Source organism: Austrofundulus limnaeus, unplaced genomic scaffold (assembly GCF_001266775.1).
Source record: "Austrofundulus limnaeus strain Quisiro unplaced genomic scaffold, Austrofundulus_limnaeus-1.0 Scaffold6, whole genome shotgun sequence".
Classification (NCBI taxonomy): Eukaryota; Metazoa; Chordata; class Actinopteri; order Cyprinodontiformes; family Rivulidae; genus Austrofundulus; species Austrofundulus limnaeus.
The window spans coordinates 5,007,072-5,021,610 of NW_013952408.1; the positions used below are offsets into that span (position 1 = coordinate 5,007,072).

The following is a 14,539-nucleotide window of genomic DNA, read 5'->3' on the forward strand; positions in this document are numbered from 1 at the left end:
AAACCTGACAGATTTGTACATAGTCTGCGCAGAAATATGTCATAAATTAACCACACTGCAAAGCACAAAATCCCACTGGATCTTTTCTTGGAAAAATAGTAAGGAGCGCAAACCACCTTATAAAATATTTTGAGTCTAATAGGACCGCACAACATAACAAATATATTGTCATCACAATGTCACTGTGTGCAATATTCATACCGCAAAGGATTTCTTCGTGTGCAATAATTGTTGACTAATGTACTCGAAGAGGTTTGAAGTTGTATTTGTCACACCAATGCAATATTTAGCCAGTAGGACAGGGCAGACTAGCGCTGAGCAGCAGCAGATTGTAAACAAATGATGTGATGGATCATGAGGTGTTGTTGCTAATCTGCCTGCAGCTATTATGAATCCGCTCAATTTAAAAAATAAATAAATAATTGTTTAATCAGTCCACACGGCTTAAAATAAATTGACAAAAACTAAAACCAAGGATATTCTGTCGATAATTTCAGTTAGTTTTAGTTAGTTTTGTTAAAAGATAATACAGTTTCAGTTGGTTACTATTTTTTCATTTAGTTTTAGTTTTTATTTATTTCAGTTAACTAATTTTTTTTTTAATTTTGGTTTTCATTATTTATTTAGTTTTAGTTAACTATAATAACCCTACAGTGCACACTAATCCCAGGTATGGCAAAGAATGACAGTCCTTTGGTGGCCCAGGTTTGCAAGATGTGATCCATGCATGGGCTAGCATCATATAAACCAAAATACAAATGGGCCATGCCATCTTAAAAACAGTGCCATTATTTCCAGACCTGGCCCACATACAGTTGACAAACCACTTGTCATGCCAGCAGTTAGCCAGCAGTGCCAGCTTGACACCAGATTAGGCTCACACCTGTCTGCTATGTGGGAATAAGTCCACTCATATTGATTGAGTAACACTGTTAAGATTATCTCATCTTAGTTTATTTAGGACCACACAACAGTGATGTTTAAAAAAAAGTCAGCTGGGGTTGCATGTAACCACCCWGACAGGGATGTCAGTGCTTACCTCAAATAGGGCTCAAGTTCCTGGGCAAGAAGCTTAGTGTCGGAGCTGTCCAAAACACCATGATCACCTGAAACTGACAAAAATCAGACAAAAAAAAAACCTTGACCTTTTTGGGAAAAAAAAGGGCTGTAACTCATACAGTATGTAGATGGTTACATATAAAGTGGCTCGAATGTCTCCATAAAACAAAAGCTTGTGTTTGTGTTCCAGCATGAGCTTATTTATGGTTTGGTTCTTCTTTGYTTGAGGTCCAAACTGTCAGGAAAACGATCATTCATGCTGTGACCTAAAATGACTTTTTGTAAATTCGCACTTATTTGTTTTTGTAAAATTATAAAGGTTTTCGTTATGCTGTGTAATGATACAGTATAGGTTCACAAAGAGTCACTAAACTGTTGTGTTGTTTCAACAGAATATGCTCATAATGCGGGTCTTGCATCTGCATGTCTTTCACTGACCTTTCTGCCTGGCATCGACATTCACAGAGCAATGATATTACACATCAATGAGCATTGGATAATACATAATCTCCCATCCTACATGCATACAAAGACATCCAGCGTCACTCAAACAGAGATACCAACACAGGGACACTTCCCCCCACAGCTCTGACTGCTAATAATAGCAACAGCCTTCATGCACATCTGCACATCTGACATCTGTTCAGTGCTGGGAACCAGCCAGGATGCATTCTGAGTTTTAATACAGTAGCATAGGTAAGTCGAGCAACGGCTTGTAGATGGCACGTTGAATCAAAGCAAATATATTCTAAATAAATATTTATTGTTGCATTTATATAGGCTAAAATGTGCAAATAAATGTTTCTTAACCTTTCAAAATGCAACGTAACAGGCCAAGGCTTTTAATTTTTGAAAGGAGTGCAGCTGGAGAAACAGTGAGGTAAAATACTTCTTAAAGCCTAATTATCTGACTTCATGATGAGTTATTGTCTAAGTTATTAATTTGCGTGTCTGTAATTGGGCTTCAATACTTAAAAAACCTATAATAAAAAAAAAAAAAAGTCCTGTTTGACAATTCAAAACTCAGTCAGGTTTTTAAACTTTCATTGTTCATTTAGGCTATTTCAACCAGAACCAACCCTGGTCAATTTGCTGCCCTAGGCAAGATTTCAGGTGGAAGTCCTTGTGCAATTTTCTCACTGCCAGTTTATATAAATATTTGATCTTTGATATTATTTTTTTATCTTTAGGAAACTAGGTTGTCCATTTAAAATGATCATAAATTAATTTGAAAGAGAATACTAGAAGATGACCTCATGCCTACCCACCATTTGATGACAACAATGGGGAACACCTGTTTATGTTAATGAACAGCTGTGGAGTGAAGCAGTTCTAGGGGGGATTTCCCCCAGAAAATTTTTGTAAAACATCTACTCAAAGCTGTGCACTTTCCAGCCATTTGAAGAGCATTTTACTAAATTCTTGGGATTAATAAAACAACATAAAATCAGTATTTTATGAAGGTAGAACACTGTAAAACACGGTAAGCTATTTGCTCCACCCACTAGATGTACTTGCCCATAGCATTTGCATACACTGCCTATACCACAGGCCAACCCTGATTTGAACCTATTCATAAATAAACTGAAAAAGAAGCCACTTCAAAATAAAATCTAAAAAAAAAAACCCATATCTTATGTTGTCTTGTAAATTATGTGACACAATAATTCCCCACGTGACACCAAATACGAGTTGAGAGACGTACCTTTGTAATCCACTCTGTAGGTTATATCTTCATATAAGTCCACACTTTCTCCTCCAGGCTGATCTTGCTTCTTCGTGCAGTTTTGCTGCCTTTCCCTTAACTTTGCGTAAGCCCTCTCCTTCACCCTGAGCTTCAGGTCGGCACAGAGCACCCCGCTTTGTGGAGACATGCTCTCCCAGCTCTCCGAACTGCACACACCTTTGGCCGAGTCCACCACGTCTTCCTCCCTCTGCTCGCACCTGTCCAGGTAGAACTCAGCGCTGTCCGAGTGGTTGATCTGTGAGGACGCATCGGTGTCACCGGCTGCACTTTCCAACTTGTTCCTGTTTCCAGGTTCAGAGGGTTTGGACTTTCTTTCAGGTTCTGCCTGCACCTCTAGCTGAGTGTAGTCCTTCACAGGTAAGGTTGGGGGTATGTTGTGGGGGCCAACCCCATTGAGAAGCAATGTCTCTGGGCGGGCCACTCTCCAGAAGCCTTTTGGAGGTCTTACAGAGGAAGAAGACGTGATGGAAGTGGGGACAGGAGAGGAGGAGACCTCAGGTGGTGGAGTATGAGGCGATGGATCATCCTTGCTGCTGCTAGAGTTGTCCAGGAGCAGACTCTCCAAACTGGTGCCCTCCCTGAGCCCACAAGGCTTCTCCATCGGAGGACTGCGTTGGGCTTCATTTTTCTCTGTCTTCCTCTCCTCGTTTTCCTCTCCTCCATGCTCACTTTGGACTTCAACCGGAGGACTGTGGATCTCCAGCCTGACCTGTACCTCCACCTCCTCCTCGTCATCGCTGCTGCTCAGGTCTTTGGCTGAACCCGAACGCCAGGAATTTGAAGGCACAGAAAGCTGCCCTTTCCCTCTGGGTCTCTGCCTGAGAAAGAGGCCCGACGCAGTCTGCCCAGAGGGACCGCTCACCTGCGCCTGTGCCTCCACCTTCTCTCTGTCCTTGTCCCTTTCTCTCCCTCTTGTTCTCCTCTGAGTCAGGGGCTTCACTTTGGTTTGCAGGGAGCGCACAGCCGAACTCGGAGGAGGCGAGGTGTTTAAGGAGTATGCAGAGAAAACAGGCTCGGGAACAGGACCAGTGATGAGCCCCCAGTTAATGGGAAGCCCATTGGGTACAGGGCAACTGGATTTTGGATGCATAATTTCTGCTTTTTCTTTGTCCATTGACTGGTTGTGCAAAGAAAGATCCAAATTGATTCTGGAAAACACAACAACACAGTTTTTATTTATCAAAAAGAAAAAAAAGTAGGTCCTCTGGATGGGTTCTTCTTTGGTGAAACATTTCGTCTCTCCTCCAAGAGACTTCTTCAGTCTGATGAGTTTCAGGTGAACTCAGCCTTATAAGCACTGCCTCCACCTGGACAAACAGGTTAGTCACATGCAAAATAGGGCCATTGACTAACAATAGGCTTGATTGGCTCTATTGTTCATAGAGGGTCATGTGCCCCATCACCTGACCCGTGTGTTATGTGAATATAGTGAATGCAAGCGGGGGTTCAACATCCCCTTGTTTTTGTCCCTCCCTCCCTCTTTGTGTCACAGAAAAAATATCACAAAAGAGTCAATCAAGCCTATTGTTAGTCAATGGCCCTATTTTGCATTTGACTAACCTGTTTGTCCAGGTGGAGGCAGTGCTTATAGGCTGAGTTCACCTGAAACTCATCAGACTGAAGAAGTCTCTTGGAGGAGAGACCAAACGTTTCACTAAAGAAGAACCCATCCAGAGGACCTACTTATTTTTTTCTTTTTGATTTTTTTTCTACCTGGATTACTGAGATGCATCAGGACAGTTTTTATTTTTCCTACCTCACGTAGAAAACAAAACAAAACACATCTGTTCTGCAATGTTAGTTCCTTGTGCTCTAGTGGGAGGAGATATGTATTGTAGATTCAGTCACGTTGCCTTATCCAGTGATTACTTCACAGGATAATCCTTTAGATTGAAAATAAGTACCTACTGTTGGTTATATTGAGACCCTATAGCCTATGCGATATATGTATTAGGTTTTTTTCTTTTTTAAACAATAAGTATCAATCATTTAAAAGTCTTTAAAAAATTATATTTTATCACTGATATTTCTGAAGTGCAGACATGTGAATGAAATAACTGCCTACACTAAATTATCAGTCACAAAAATATCCAAACATTTATCAATGAATACATTTTTGAAAGGATAACAAACCTACCTGATATTTTGTGTATAGTATGCTGTTTTATCCAATATGAACCCAGTTTTGTCCACCCTTGAGAAAGTTCCTTTAAACTCTGGTGCAGCTGCACAAATTAAAGTCTGTTCTTGTAAAACCTGCGCCAAGCAGTCGTGCAAATCTTGCATCGTTGCATCATTCGTTCAGTAATGTATGTTTAAAAGAAATCCAAATCAAAGCGAGGGTTACTGTCCCCACTAAAAGAAATTAATACCCAATAAAATGCCTTAAAGGTTCACCTCTACGCAGCTTCCAATCCGAGCAGCAGTGTCAGGAAAGCCAGCGGTCTCTGTATCATGCTCACTCCGATAATCCCTTCAGAAATCACTGGGATTAACAATAAATAAATAAATAAATAAAAAAATACAAAAAATGTTTGCTTTAACTTCGTCCTTGCCTCGCAAACCGAGTGACGCTCTCTGTTGCGTAAGCGCAGTGCGCGCACAGCATCCAAATAATGTCTTATTGCAAATAATAATAATAAAATAACCATTAGCCTTTTTAATACTAATAAAAAATCGCCTTAGCTGTACAAGCAGCGATTTGTTTCCTAAAAACAACTGTCACCTGATCCTTGTCAGTAGATACAGCTGATCCGTCTGAGCCCACCCCCTCCTCACTACAGTCAACCTAAATTATACTGGATTACAAACAATGGCGCACTGGGAAGATGAAAAAGACCATATTTAAACTTGACCCTACGGGGAATTTGTTTCTATTTTTTTTATCTTGCATTAATTTATTTATTGTTCTGCATAATAATTGATTTTTTTGCCTTTATTTATTGAAAATTAGATTGTACGTTTTACATTTTGCATTAAATGTCCAAATAACATTTTTGCTTGTTTGCCACTTCGTTCGCTTTTGTTACCTGAGCAGAGTTGTATCTAAAACAGTTGTGTTGTATTTAACAAAGTTGTGTGAAATGATTCTACTCTATTGAGTGTAGCTTTCACATGAGCAATAGATCTCCTTTTCATCGTGATGTCAGCTAAATTAGTCATTATAACGTTCATTATTTCATTTTTTGCTCATTACGTGTCTTTCAGATAGGCTATAGGCTTACTGTATTGTGTTTCTTTGAAAATAATAGGGCACCCTTTAATACCCGGTGTCCTTTTCAGCCTAAGTTTCATGTTCTTGTGAATTTTCATAATTTGACGCTGAACACTTTTCTGTTTTGGCTGTAAATGCGACCCATCGCCAATAGAGGGCACCGTTGAAACGTAAACTTGCGCGCACACGAGTTAGCGCTCTTGTCTTGCTGGTGTTATGCCAAAAAGGCACTCCCGGAAGCGCATTTCCGAGGCCCTAGGTCTTTTAAGGTATTTATTGGGAAACTTCGGAAGTGACAAGGTGACGCTTGGTTTTTAAAATCATCAAGGTCACAACTGTTTAAAATGTTTTTTTAAATAGCCTTTAATACGACATTTACTCAGTTCATTATTGAGTAAAAGTACTTTGAGATGCGCTTCTTATGACAAGGTTGCATATTTCAGCACAACACCTAGCCAGCTAGCTAGCTTTCGTCGAATTGTCTCCCTACCCAAGCAGCAGCGAAGCTGCACAGTCGACATGGCAGAAAATATCGCAACAGTTTCGTACAGAAAGATGAAATACTTCCAAGTCCTTTGGAATAAGTAAGTTGAATCAATAATTACATTTTTACTATATTCTGGATACGAATAATTGACGCTGATTAAGTAGTTTTAGTCACATTTAATGACGCACAGCGATGATTGTTGATGCTAACATATTTAGCTAACGAGCTAAGTGTAGGGAGGAGCATTATTTGTTCACTAACCTGTTAGCCTTCCGTGCTTATTTTGACAAATGAATTTTACCAGTCAGCTAAAATTATTACATAATAATCTTTATAAATCTTAGAATTTGTATCCCATTGCATTCGGGTAATTAGTTTACACGGTTTGCTTATTTTTACGCACTCTGCTTTTTAGCTTCAGACGCTAACGTTACATAATGACTGCAACTCAAATGGTCTACGGTTCCTCGCTATCGTTTCCTTTCCAACAGCTATACATAGCAGCTGATGATCTTGGAGACGTAGTAATTATAAATCAGCAGTCATAATATTAATAATAACTACATAATAACCAATTAACAGTAAGTTCAAGTTTGGAAGCAATTGTTTTTGATCCAAAGACGTCTACTCGTTGGCTAAGCTTGACAATTAGCCACCCATAGCTTACATTGCTAAAAGTGAGCTAACGTGTCGCCTAATAACAAACAAAACACTAATTCGTCTCGGTCGAAACATTGATATCGTTGCAGCAAATGCACCAAGTTCGTTTCATGAGAATTAAGCAATTCCTTTAGTTTATTTTTAATACCAAACACCGTCTTCATTGCATTAGATAGCACAGACGGAGGGACTTGTTAGTTAGCTACTTGTACCCTTTGTCCATGGTTGCTACAAGATCCTGTAAGTAGGCCACACAGCTGTTGTTGTCATCGTTTGATCGTTTGCGTATTTTTTAATGTATTCTGACATATCTTTGATCTGTCTTTAGTTTTATTGTGAGTAAATGTTAATAATAGTCAATAGCAGAAAGTCAAACATATTAATGTAAGAGTAGATTTTGATTGTCAAAACTGATGTCTGGAGTGTGAAACTAGATGCCCTCAACCCTAACATGTAGTTAAAAACAACAACAACAAACTAAAAAAAAAGGTAGCTAATAAGATAAACCCTGTATGAGTCTTTATTTCGACATGCATGCACAATTGTTTACATCAATATGTGGTTTCTTAATATTTTCCTCACTTTTTCTTTCTGTTTCACAGTATTCATCACGAGATGTGATCCAACATCCACAATGCGTGAGGACATTTAAGAACGATTGAGTTCAGAAAAAAATCTCGATTCCAGTGGAATCTTCCATATATCTATATATATATAATTATTATATTTTTCTTTGTGTTAAATCTTACCTTTTTACACACCCATCCCACCAACATATAACCATGCCAGTGCAAGCGCCACAATGGACAGAGTTTCTGCTGTGCCCAATCTGCACACAGACATTTGAAGAGACTGTTCGTCGGCCCATCAGCTTGGGCTGCGGACATACTGTCTGCAAGATGTGCCTGAACAAGTTGCACCGCAAGGCCTGTCCCTTTGACCAGACAGCCATCAGCACAGATATTGAGCAGTTACCTGTCAACACAGCTCTGTTGCAGCTGGTGGGAGGCCAGGTAAGATGCAAGTTTTTGTCATTATTCGTTCAAATAATTAATGGAGAGTCTTTGTTCTTGTTGACTATCCAACAGTGTGTTATTGTAAGAATATGGCATAAGATACCATGCGTGTCTCAGCATTTGTTTGTTCTCCCGAAAACAGCTTGAGGATTGTAGTGCGTGAGCTTTTACACAATGCTTTTGATGTGAGGATTCCTTTATGAGTCATGCCACAATTATTGAGYCATCTCTTTAGTTTCTTTTGGCTTTCTGGTTGCTATAATTGTGAGTGACACTATAATTCTTTGACAAAATATTTGACCAACAGGGCATGGCTGGTGTTGATGTCAAATTTTCCAGGATCAGATTGTGTAGTGATGGCAAATGTCGGTGTCTCGTCTACAAAGACAAACTGTGTTTCTGTTAGTAATGCGATGTCTTTTGGTTAAATGTCTTGCACTTTTATGCTAATTACTACACGATAGGGTACCATACTGATTAAAGTATTAATTTAAATTTCACATTCTCTATGCTACCCAACCAGACCCATAAAGACAAATGAGACAACTATTCATGCTCACTCACACAGGGTGACAACTTAGAAGTACTGCTTAACCTAACATGCAGGTTTTTGGTCTGTGAAAGGAAAATAAGTAACTTTAGTCAAATTTAACTACTGTCTGGGTGAACTTTATTTTATCCTAACAATATGTGACATGTTGAGCAATTTCCATTAACTTCTTAAGCTTATTACCATTCAAAGTACATATTAATGCAGCAGTACCTAGTGGACTTAATCATATATTTACCATTAGATTATGTGTTTGACTGCTTGTTTCTTCCTCATCACGTGCCTTCAATAATTGATTGGACGCTTCTTTTTTTTCAAATGATGTTGCATGTTTTTTCTTTATTTTTACCTTTAGTAGTAAATGTTTTTCTTGCACTTTCTATAAGATACTGTGCTTTGTTGGAAATCTCAAATTCACACATTTACAGCTGAAATACAAATGAAACTTTATCCAGGAAATGCATTGGAGACTTAGCCTTGTGCCTAATCAAACTCATCTAGTAACAAGGCAGGAGAAGGGACTGTTAGGTTTTGCCAAAATATGGTTTAGCATGGTTGTGATTTTGCTCTACATCCTACATTCTAGTCATCATCTACAATKCAGACTAGAATTATTAGCCTATTGGGAGCTTTGTGTGATTTTCCCAGTTCTACAGGCACTCACTGTATCTGAAGAAAATCTTGCAACATGTGTTCGTTTTGCACCAAGGGCGATGCAGCACCCCTCTGYGTCCCATTCTTGAAGGCTTCCAGGCAGTAGTTATTTACTGCCCTGTCAGCACTGAAATAGTGTAATACATTGCTGTGTTGAGGAGGTCAGCAGAAATGCCCACAGGCCTAAACAATAGCTAATTATTAATACATGCTGTGCTAAACMAGTGGTCTGTGTTTTGTCAATGAAAGTGTTGCTCCGTCTCTGTATCCTAAGCTTTTCAGGATGAAAGTAGGGTTGGGCAATATTATCAAAAAATAAATCACGATTAATTGTGGTGTTTAGCCGATAACGATTAATTTACGATTAATGCACTGGAGTCCTGGGACATCCTTATGTCCTAGTCACATGACTAATTTAGTGGGAAAGACTTACTCTTTGTAAAAATCTGTTCCAAATTGTGTCAAAATTACAGACTTCAGGCTATACATCTAATTTTTAATTGTGTTGGTAGATAAATTACAGAACTTTTTTTTAAATGTTTGTCATATTTGAAGTGGAGAGGAGCACCGAGTGGACTGAATCTTCAGTCAGTCTGCCTGCTGGCATTAGTCGTATTAATCGTCAAGTGCCAAAAAATAATCGATTAGTGTTTTTCTGGCGATTAATTGCACACGATACGATTGTGCCCAACCCTAGATGAAAGACAACTCTTTTAGTTTTGTCATTGCTTTTAATGAAAGTATAAACATCAAAAGCAAGCTGTTTATGAAAATCCTGGACAAAAAAATGAACATAATTTTGGTCAATAAAAAATAATATTTTTCCACAAAATCACACCTTAGGAGGGGAAAAACAATAATAAAAAAAAGCATGATGTTCATTTGACATGGGTCAAATGGGATATTGGGTTTAGTTATACAATATTTTTTCTATATTTTTTCTCCTCTGCAGGTTCCTAAGGCTCAGCCAGTTGCCTTGATCACCAGTCCAGAAGACACACAGAATTATGAGGTGGCAAGGCAGTGTGTGGAGGAACTGGCCCTCTACCTCAAACCCCTCAGCAACACAAGAGGTTCTTAATTTGTCTTTGTTATCTGCTGTTGTAGTGGGATGCCAGAAATGTGAAGGCTTTATTTTGTTTTACTAAAGAGGAATTGTCCTGCATTGATTTAATGTGGTATATTGTAACTTTCCACTTTTTATTTCCAGGTGTGGGTCTGAGCAGCACAACCCAAAGCATGCTGAGTCGACCCATGCAGAGGAAGCTGGTGACTCTGGTTCACTGCCAGCTTGTGGAAGAAGAGGGTCGCGTTAGAGCCATGAGGGCTGCCCGCTCTCTTGGTGAGCGAACTGTCACCGAGCTCATCTTGCAACACCAGAATCCTCAGCAGCTCTCCTCCAATCTGTGGGCTGCAGTTCGTGCACGAGGTTGTCAGTTTCTTGGCCCAGGTATTTGTCACTTACCTGCAAAATGAAACCACCACGCAGGCAGCAGCTTTATTTTTGTTCAAATACAATTCCTTTGGCTTCTGTTGCTCAACATGTTAATCGCCATGTTTTGTTTCTCCCCAGCAATGCAGGAGGAAGCTCTAAAATTGGTCCTTCTTGCTTTAGAAGATGGCTCTGCTTTGTCCAGGAAGGTGTTAGTTCTCTTTGTAGTCCAGAGGCTTGAGCCACGCTTTCCCCAGGCCTCCAAAACAAGCATAGGCCACGTGGTACAGCTCCTTTATAGGGCTTCCTGCTTTAAGGTATGTCTGTGTGTGACAACCAGGAGAAATCTGTCATTATTTTGATATTTGTTAGAATGTGGTGATTTGGTCCTGCTTCACAGCGAGACTAGTTTACCTAAAATATGTGCAGCTTTGTCAGTCCGCTATTGATTTAAACAATACGAATTTAATCGTGATATTACATCAGTGGTTCCCAATTCTGGTCCTCAAGTACTCCTATCCAGCATGTTTTACTTGTTTCCCTGCTATTCAGCAGGTCTTCAGAAGATTGTTAATCACTCATTCATTCAAACCAGGTGTGTCAAATCAGGGAAACGTCTAAAAATCACTGCTTTAAATGTTGACCAACACCTCAACAGCTTCTCTGAGCTTGATGAGACATTTTCAAATTATAATATTGACTTTTTTAGTATTGCTTCTGGAAGCCATTGATTCTTTGCCATTTATTTGTAAATAATAAATCCGATAATGTATTAAAGCAGTGATTCTTAACCCTGGTCCTCAAGGACTCCTTTGTGTTTAGATGTTTCCCTGATTTGACACACCTGGTTTGAATGAATGAGAGATTAACAATCTTCTGAAGACCTGCTGAATAGCAGGGAAACAAGTAAAACATGCTGGATAGGGGTACTTGAGGACCAGGACTGGGAACCACTGATAAAATTTACCTGGAAAATGCTTGATTGAAGCAAGGAAAAAAAAATCTTTATTTGTATAGCACCTTTCTAAACAAATGTTACAAAGTGCTTTACATTGAAAAATAAGTTAAACATCAAACACAACATAAAAAAACCCCAAATCCTTCTTCTGTGATGTTTTAGGTTACCAAACGTGATGAAGATTCATCTCTGATGCAGCTGAAAGAAGAGTTTCGTACTTATGAAGCTCTGCGACGTGAGCACGACTCTCAGATTGTTCAAATTGCCATGGAGGGTGGATTGCGCATTGCCCCTGACCAATGGTCCTCTCTGTTGTATGGCGATCAGTCTCACAAGTCACACATGCAGTCTATCATAGATAAGGTATGCAATTAAATTATTGTACGTTTTTAAAATATATAACTCTATTTTAATTTGACAGGAAATACAGTTTTACAAAAACATTTTTCTGTGTTTTGCTTTAAAAGATTCAATATCAGAATAGGTGTATAYTACATATCTGTTGTTTTTATTTCTTTACTTCCCACATAGCTGCAGACCCCAGCATCTTTTGCGCAAAGTGTCCAAGAGCTGACAATTGCGCTGCAGAGGACAGGAGACCCTGCCAACCTCAACAGGCTGCGGCCCCACTTGGAACTACTTGCAAACATTGATCCCAGTCCTGGTAAGACATATGCATACTTTCTATGATCTAAAAATAAGAACTGTGTTTTTTATGACAAGTGTAAATCTATTGTCRCCTCAGAAATTGTACTTATTTATTTATCTTTTGCTATTATTACTTTTTTGCCTATATATAGATGCTCCACCTCCTACATGGGAGCAGCTTGAGAAGGGGTTGGTGGCAGTGAAAACAGTGGTACATGGCCTGGTCGATTTCATCCAGAACCACAGCAAGAAAGGAGCTGATCCACAACAAGTAAGTTTACATACACCGATTTGGTCCTTGGTGGCTCAACTGATTACTTGGAAATTAGATTAAAAAAAAAAAAACACGAACAAATTTTTGTTTTGTTCTTAGTTGTTATTTTTCCAGGGTTGCAGGTGATTTTGTTAGTGTCAACCTTAACTGTGTTCAAAGCCTGTAGAAGTTTGCAGCGTTACACCAAAGGGTGGGATATATGGCAAAAATATCAAATCATAGTGTTTTTACACTTAATTCAGTTACACATTTTTCATAGATTTTTTTAAACTATTGACTTTTTTACTATTTTGCAACGTAAAAAAACAATGGAAGCAAACTATTTTTGTACGTAATACCATATCCCTACGAAGAAAAGAAAATACTGTAACATTTATGTCAAAGGCCATTATTAAATCAAGCTTAACAACAATAGAATGTGCTCCTTAGACAATCCTACTAGATCTCTGCTTTAGCAACTCGTCTAGACATCTTCTCACAATCTAATGTTGTCAGATCGCTCACCACGAGTTGCACCTCCCTTGAAGTCCCTTAAGTTTCATTCTACTTGTATACCAAAAAATGTTTTGTTTATTTTCCCCAGCCTCCTCAGCACAGTAAATACAAGACATACATGTGTCGTGACATGAAGCAAAAGGGTGGATGTCCCCGCGGAGCCAGCTGCACTTTTGCCCACTCTCAGGAAGAATTGGAAAAGTGAGTCTGACGTCAACGTGGACTATTAAATAGTTAGCCTTATCGTTTCCTCACTACTTTAATCTTCAATCACTTATGTGTTTATTTCTAACACACTTTGTCAGGTATCGTAAAATGAACAAGCGTGCGATAACTCGATCAGGGGGACTTTTACCAGATGACAACCTTCCTCTTGATGTAGCAGTGACCCGAAAGATTTCACCCRTTGCCAATGGTGGCGTTGCACCCAATTTGCCCCAACTTGTTGCTCGAGGCACCGACGCAGTTCCCTATGAGATCATTCGTAAACCCGTGAAGATGGACGGAGGAAGTTCAAGCGTCCCAGGATCACCACCTGATGTGTGAGTGGAGTGTTTTCTGGAAATAATTTTTATCTTGCAGCTGTAGAAAGGACAGTGTAAAAAAGAAACCGTTTCTTGTGGAATCTATTCTTTGAGTTTATTGTAGATATAAATTATTTGACTTACCTTATCCCTGCAGCCTGGACCCCATGTCTAAACCTGGTATGGCTCTACCACCTCATGCAATGGCCCACCCAAGGATCCCAGCAGATCACATAGGAGTGAAGCATATGTCTGTGGTAGCCAGGGGTTCACCAGTATATCCACAACCACAACTCCCTGATATATGCTATGAAACTCGCCCCCCACCTGCCTCTCARTATGAACCCACTCAGTACCCAACAGGTAAGGATCAAATTAATGGAATATATCTATATATAGTATGTATAGTGTTATAATTTTCATATATGCACCTTTCTGCCCAGGAGTTCTCTTTAAAATTTAGACTACAAATACAACAGAGAGAACACTTAGTGTTCTATCATTGGCTTTCTGCTGCATGCCTGCTACTTAGAGCTTGCAGACCTCAAGAAAGGGATTTTAAAGGGGCAATATTATGTGTTTCTCAATTATACATTTAAATACTATACCATAAAAAAGTATCTATGTCACCTTTAGTTGTTATTAAAATGCTGTTTTCATGTTTAAATAGAAAATAAACTTATCTTCTCATCACTTCCTCTTCTAAACGCCTTGAAATTGGCCACTGTCTCTTTAAGAACCACCATTTCAGCGCAGGGGGTTCGCACTTGTGTGTGTGTGTGTGTGTGTGTGTGTGTGTGTGTGTGTGTGTGTGTGTGTGT

General features: G+C 39.2%; 2 protein-coding genes across 5 annotated transcripts in view; one reads left to right on the top strand and one right to left on the bottom strand.

Annotated features, from left to right (window-relative positions):
- Positions 1-5,384, bottom strand: part of si:ch211-13f8.1 (uncharacterized) — a 12,221-nt gene extending 6,837 nt beyond the window's left edge. The window contains exons 1-3 of one of the 2 annotated variants that reach the window (XM_014031743.1): positions 4,944-5,384; positions 2,765-3,954; positions 1,040-1,112 (exon numbers count right to left, since the gene is read on the bottom strand). In XM_014031743.1, the coding sequence (XP_013887197.1) occupies positions 1,040-1,112; positions 2,765-3,954; positions 4,944-5,092 (1,412 nt within the window). In that variant the 5' untranslated portion in view covers positions 5,093-5,384. The remainder of the gene's footprint in view (positions 1-1,039; positions 1,113-2,764; positions 3,955-4,943) is intronic. The other variant, XM_014031750.1, reaches the window with a different exon arrangement.
- A 1,130-nt stretch (positions 5,385-6,514) lies between these two features.
- rc3h1b (ring finger and CCCH-type domains 1b) overlaps positions 6,515-14,539 on the top strand; it is a 17,349-nt gene continuing 9,324 nt past the window's right edge. For 2 of the 3 annotated variants that reach the window (XM_014031763.1, XM_014031766.1), the window contains exons 1-11: positions 6,515-6,604; positions 7,770-8,180; positions 10,340-10,460; positions 10,598-10,837; positions 10,961-11,136; positions 11,940-12,140; positions 12,309-12,441; positions 12,578-12,696; positions 13,283-13,395; positions 13,500-13,736; positions 13,876-14,081. In XM_014031763.1, the coding sequence (XP_013887217.1) occupies positions 7,950-8,180; positions 10,340-10,460; positions 10,598-10,837; positions 10,961-11,136; positions 11,940-12,140; positions 12,309-12,441; positions 12,578-12,696; positions 13,283-13,395; positions 13,500-13,736; positions 13,876-14,081 (1,777 nt within the window). In that variant the 5' untranslated portion in view covers positions 6,515-6,604; positions 7,770-7,949. The remainder of the gene's footprint in view (positions 6,605-7,769; positions 8,181-10,339; positions 10,461-10,597; positions 10,838-10,960; positions 11,137-11,939; positions 12,141-12,308; positions 12,442-12,577; positions 12,697-13,282; positions 13,396-13,499; positions 13,737-13,875; positions 14,082-14,539) is intronic. The other variant, XM_014031774.1, reaches the window with a different exon arrangement.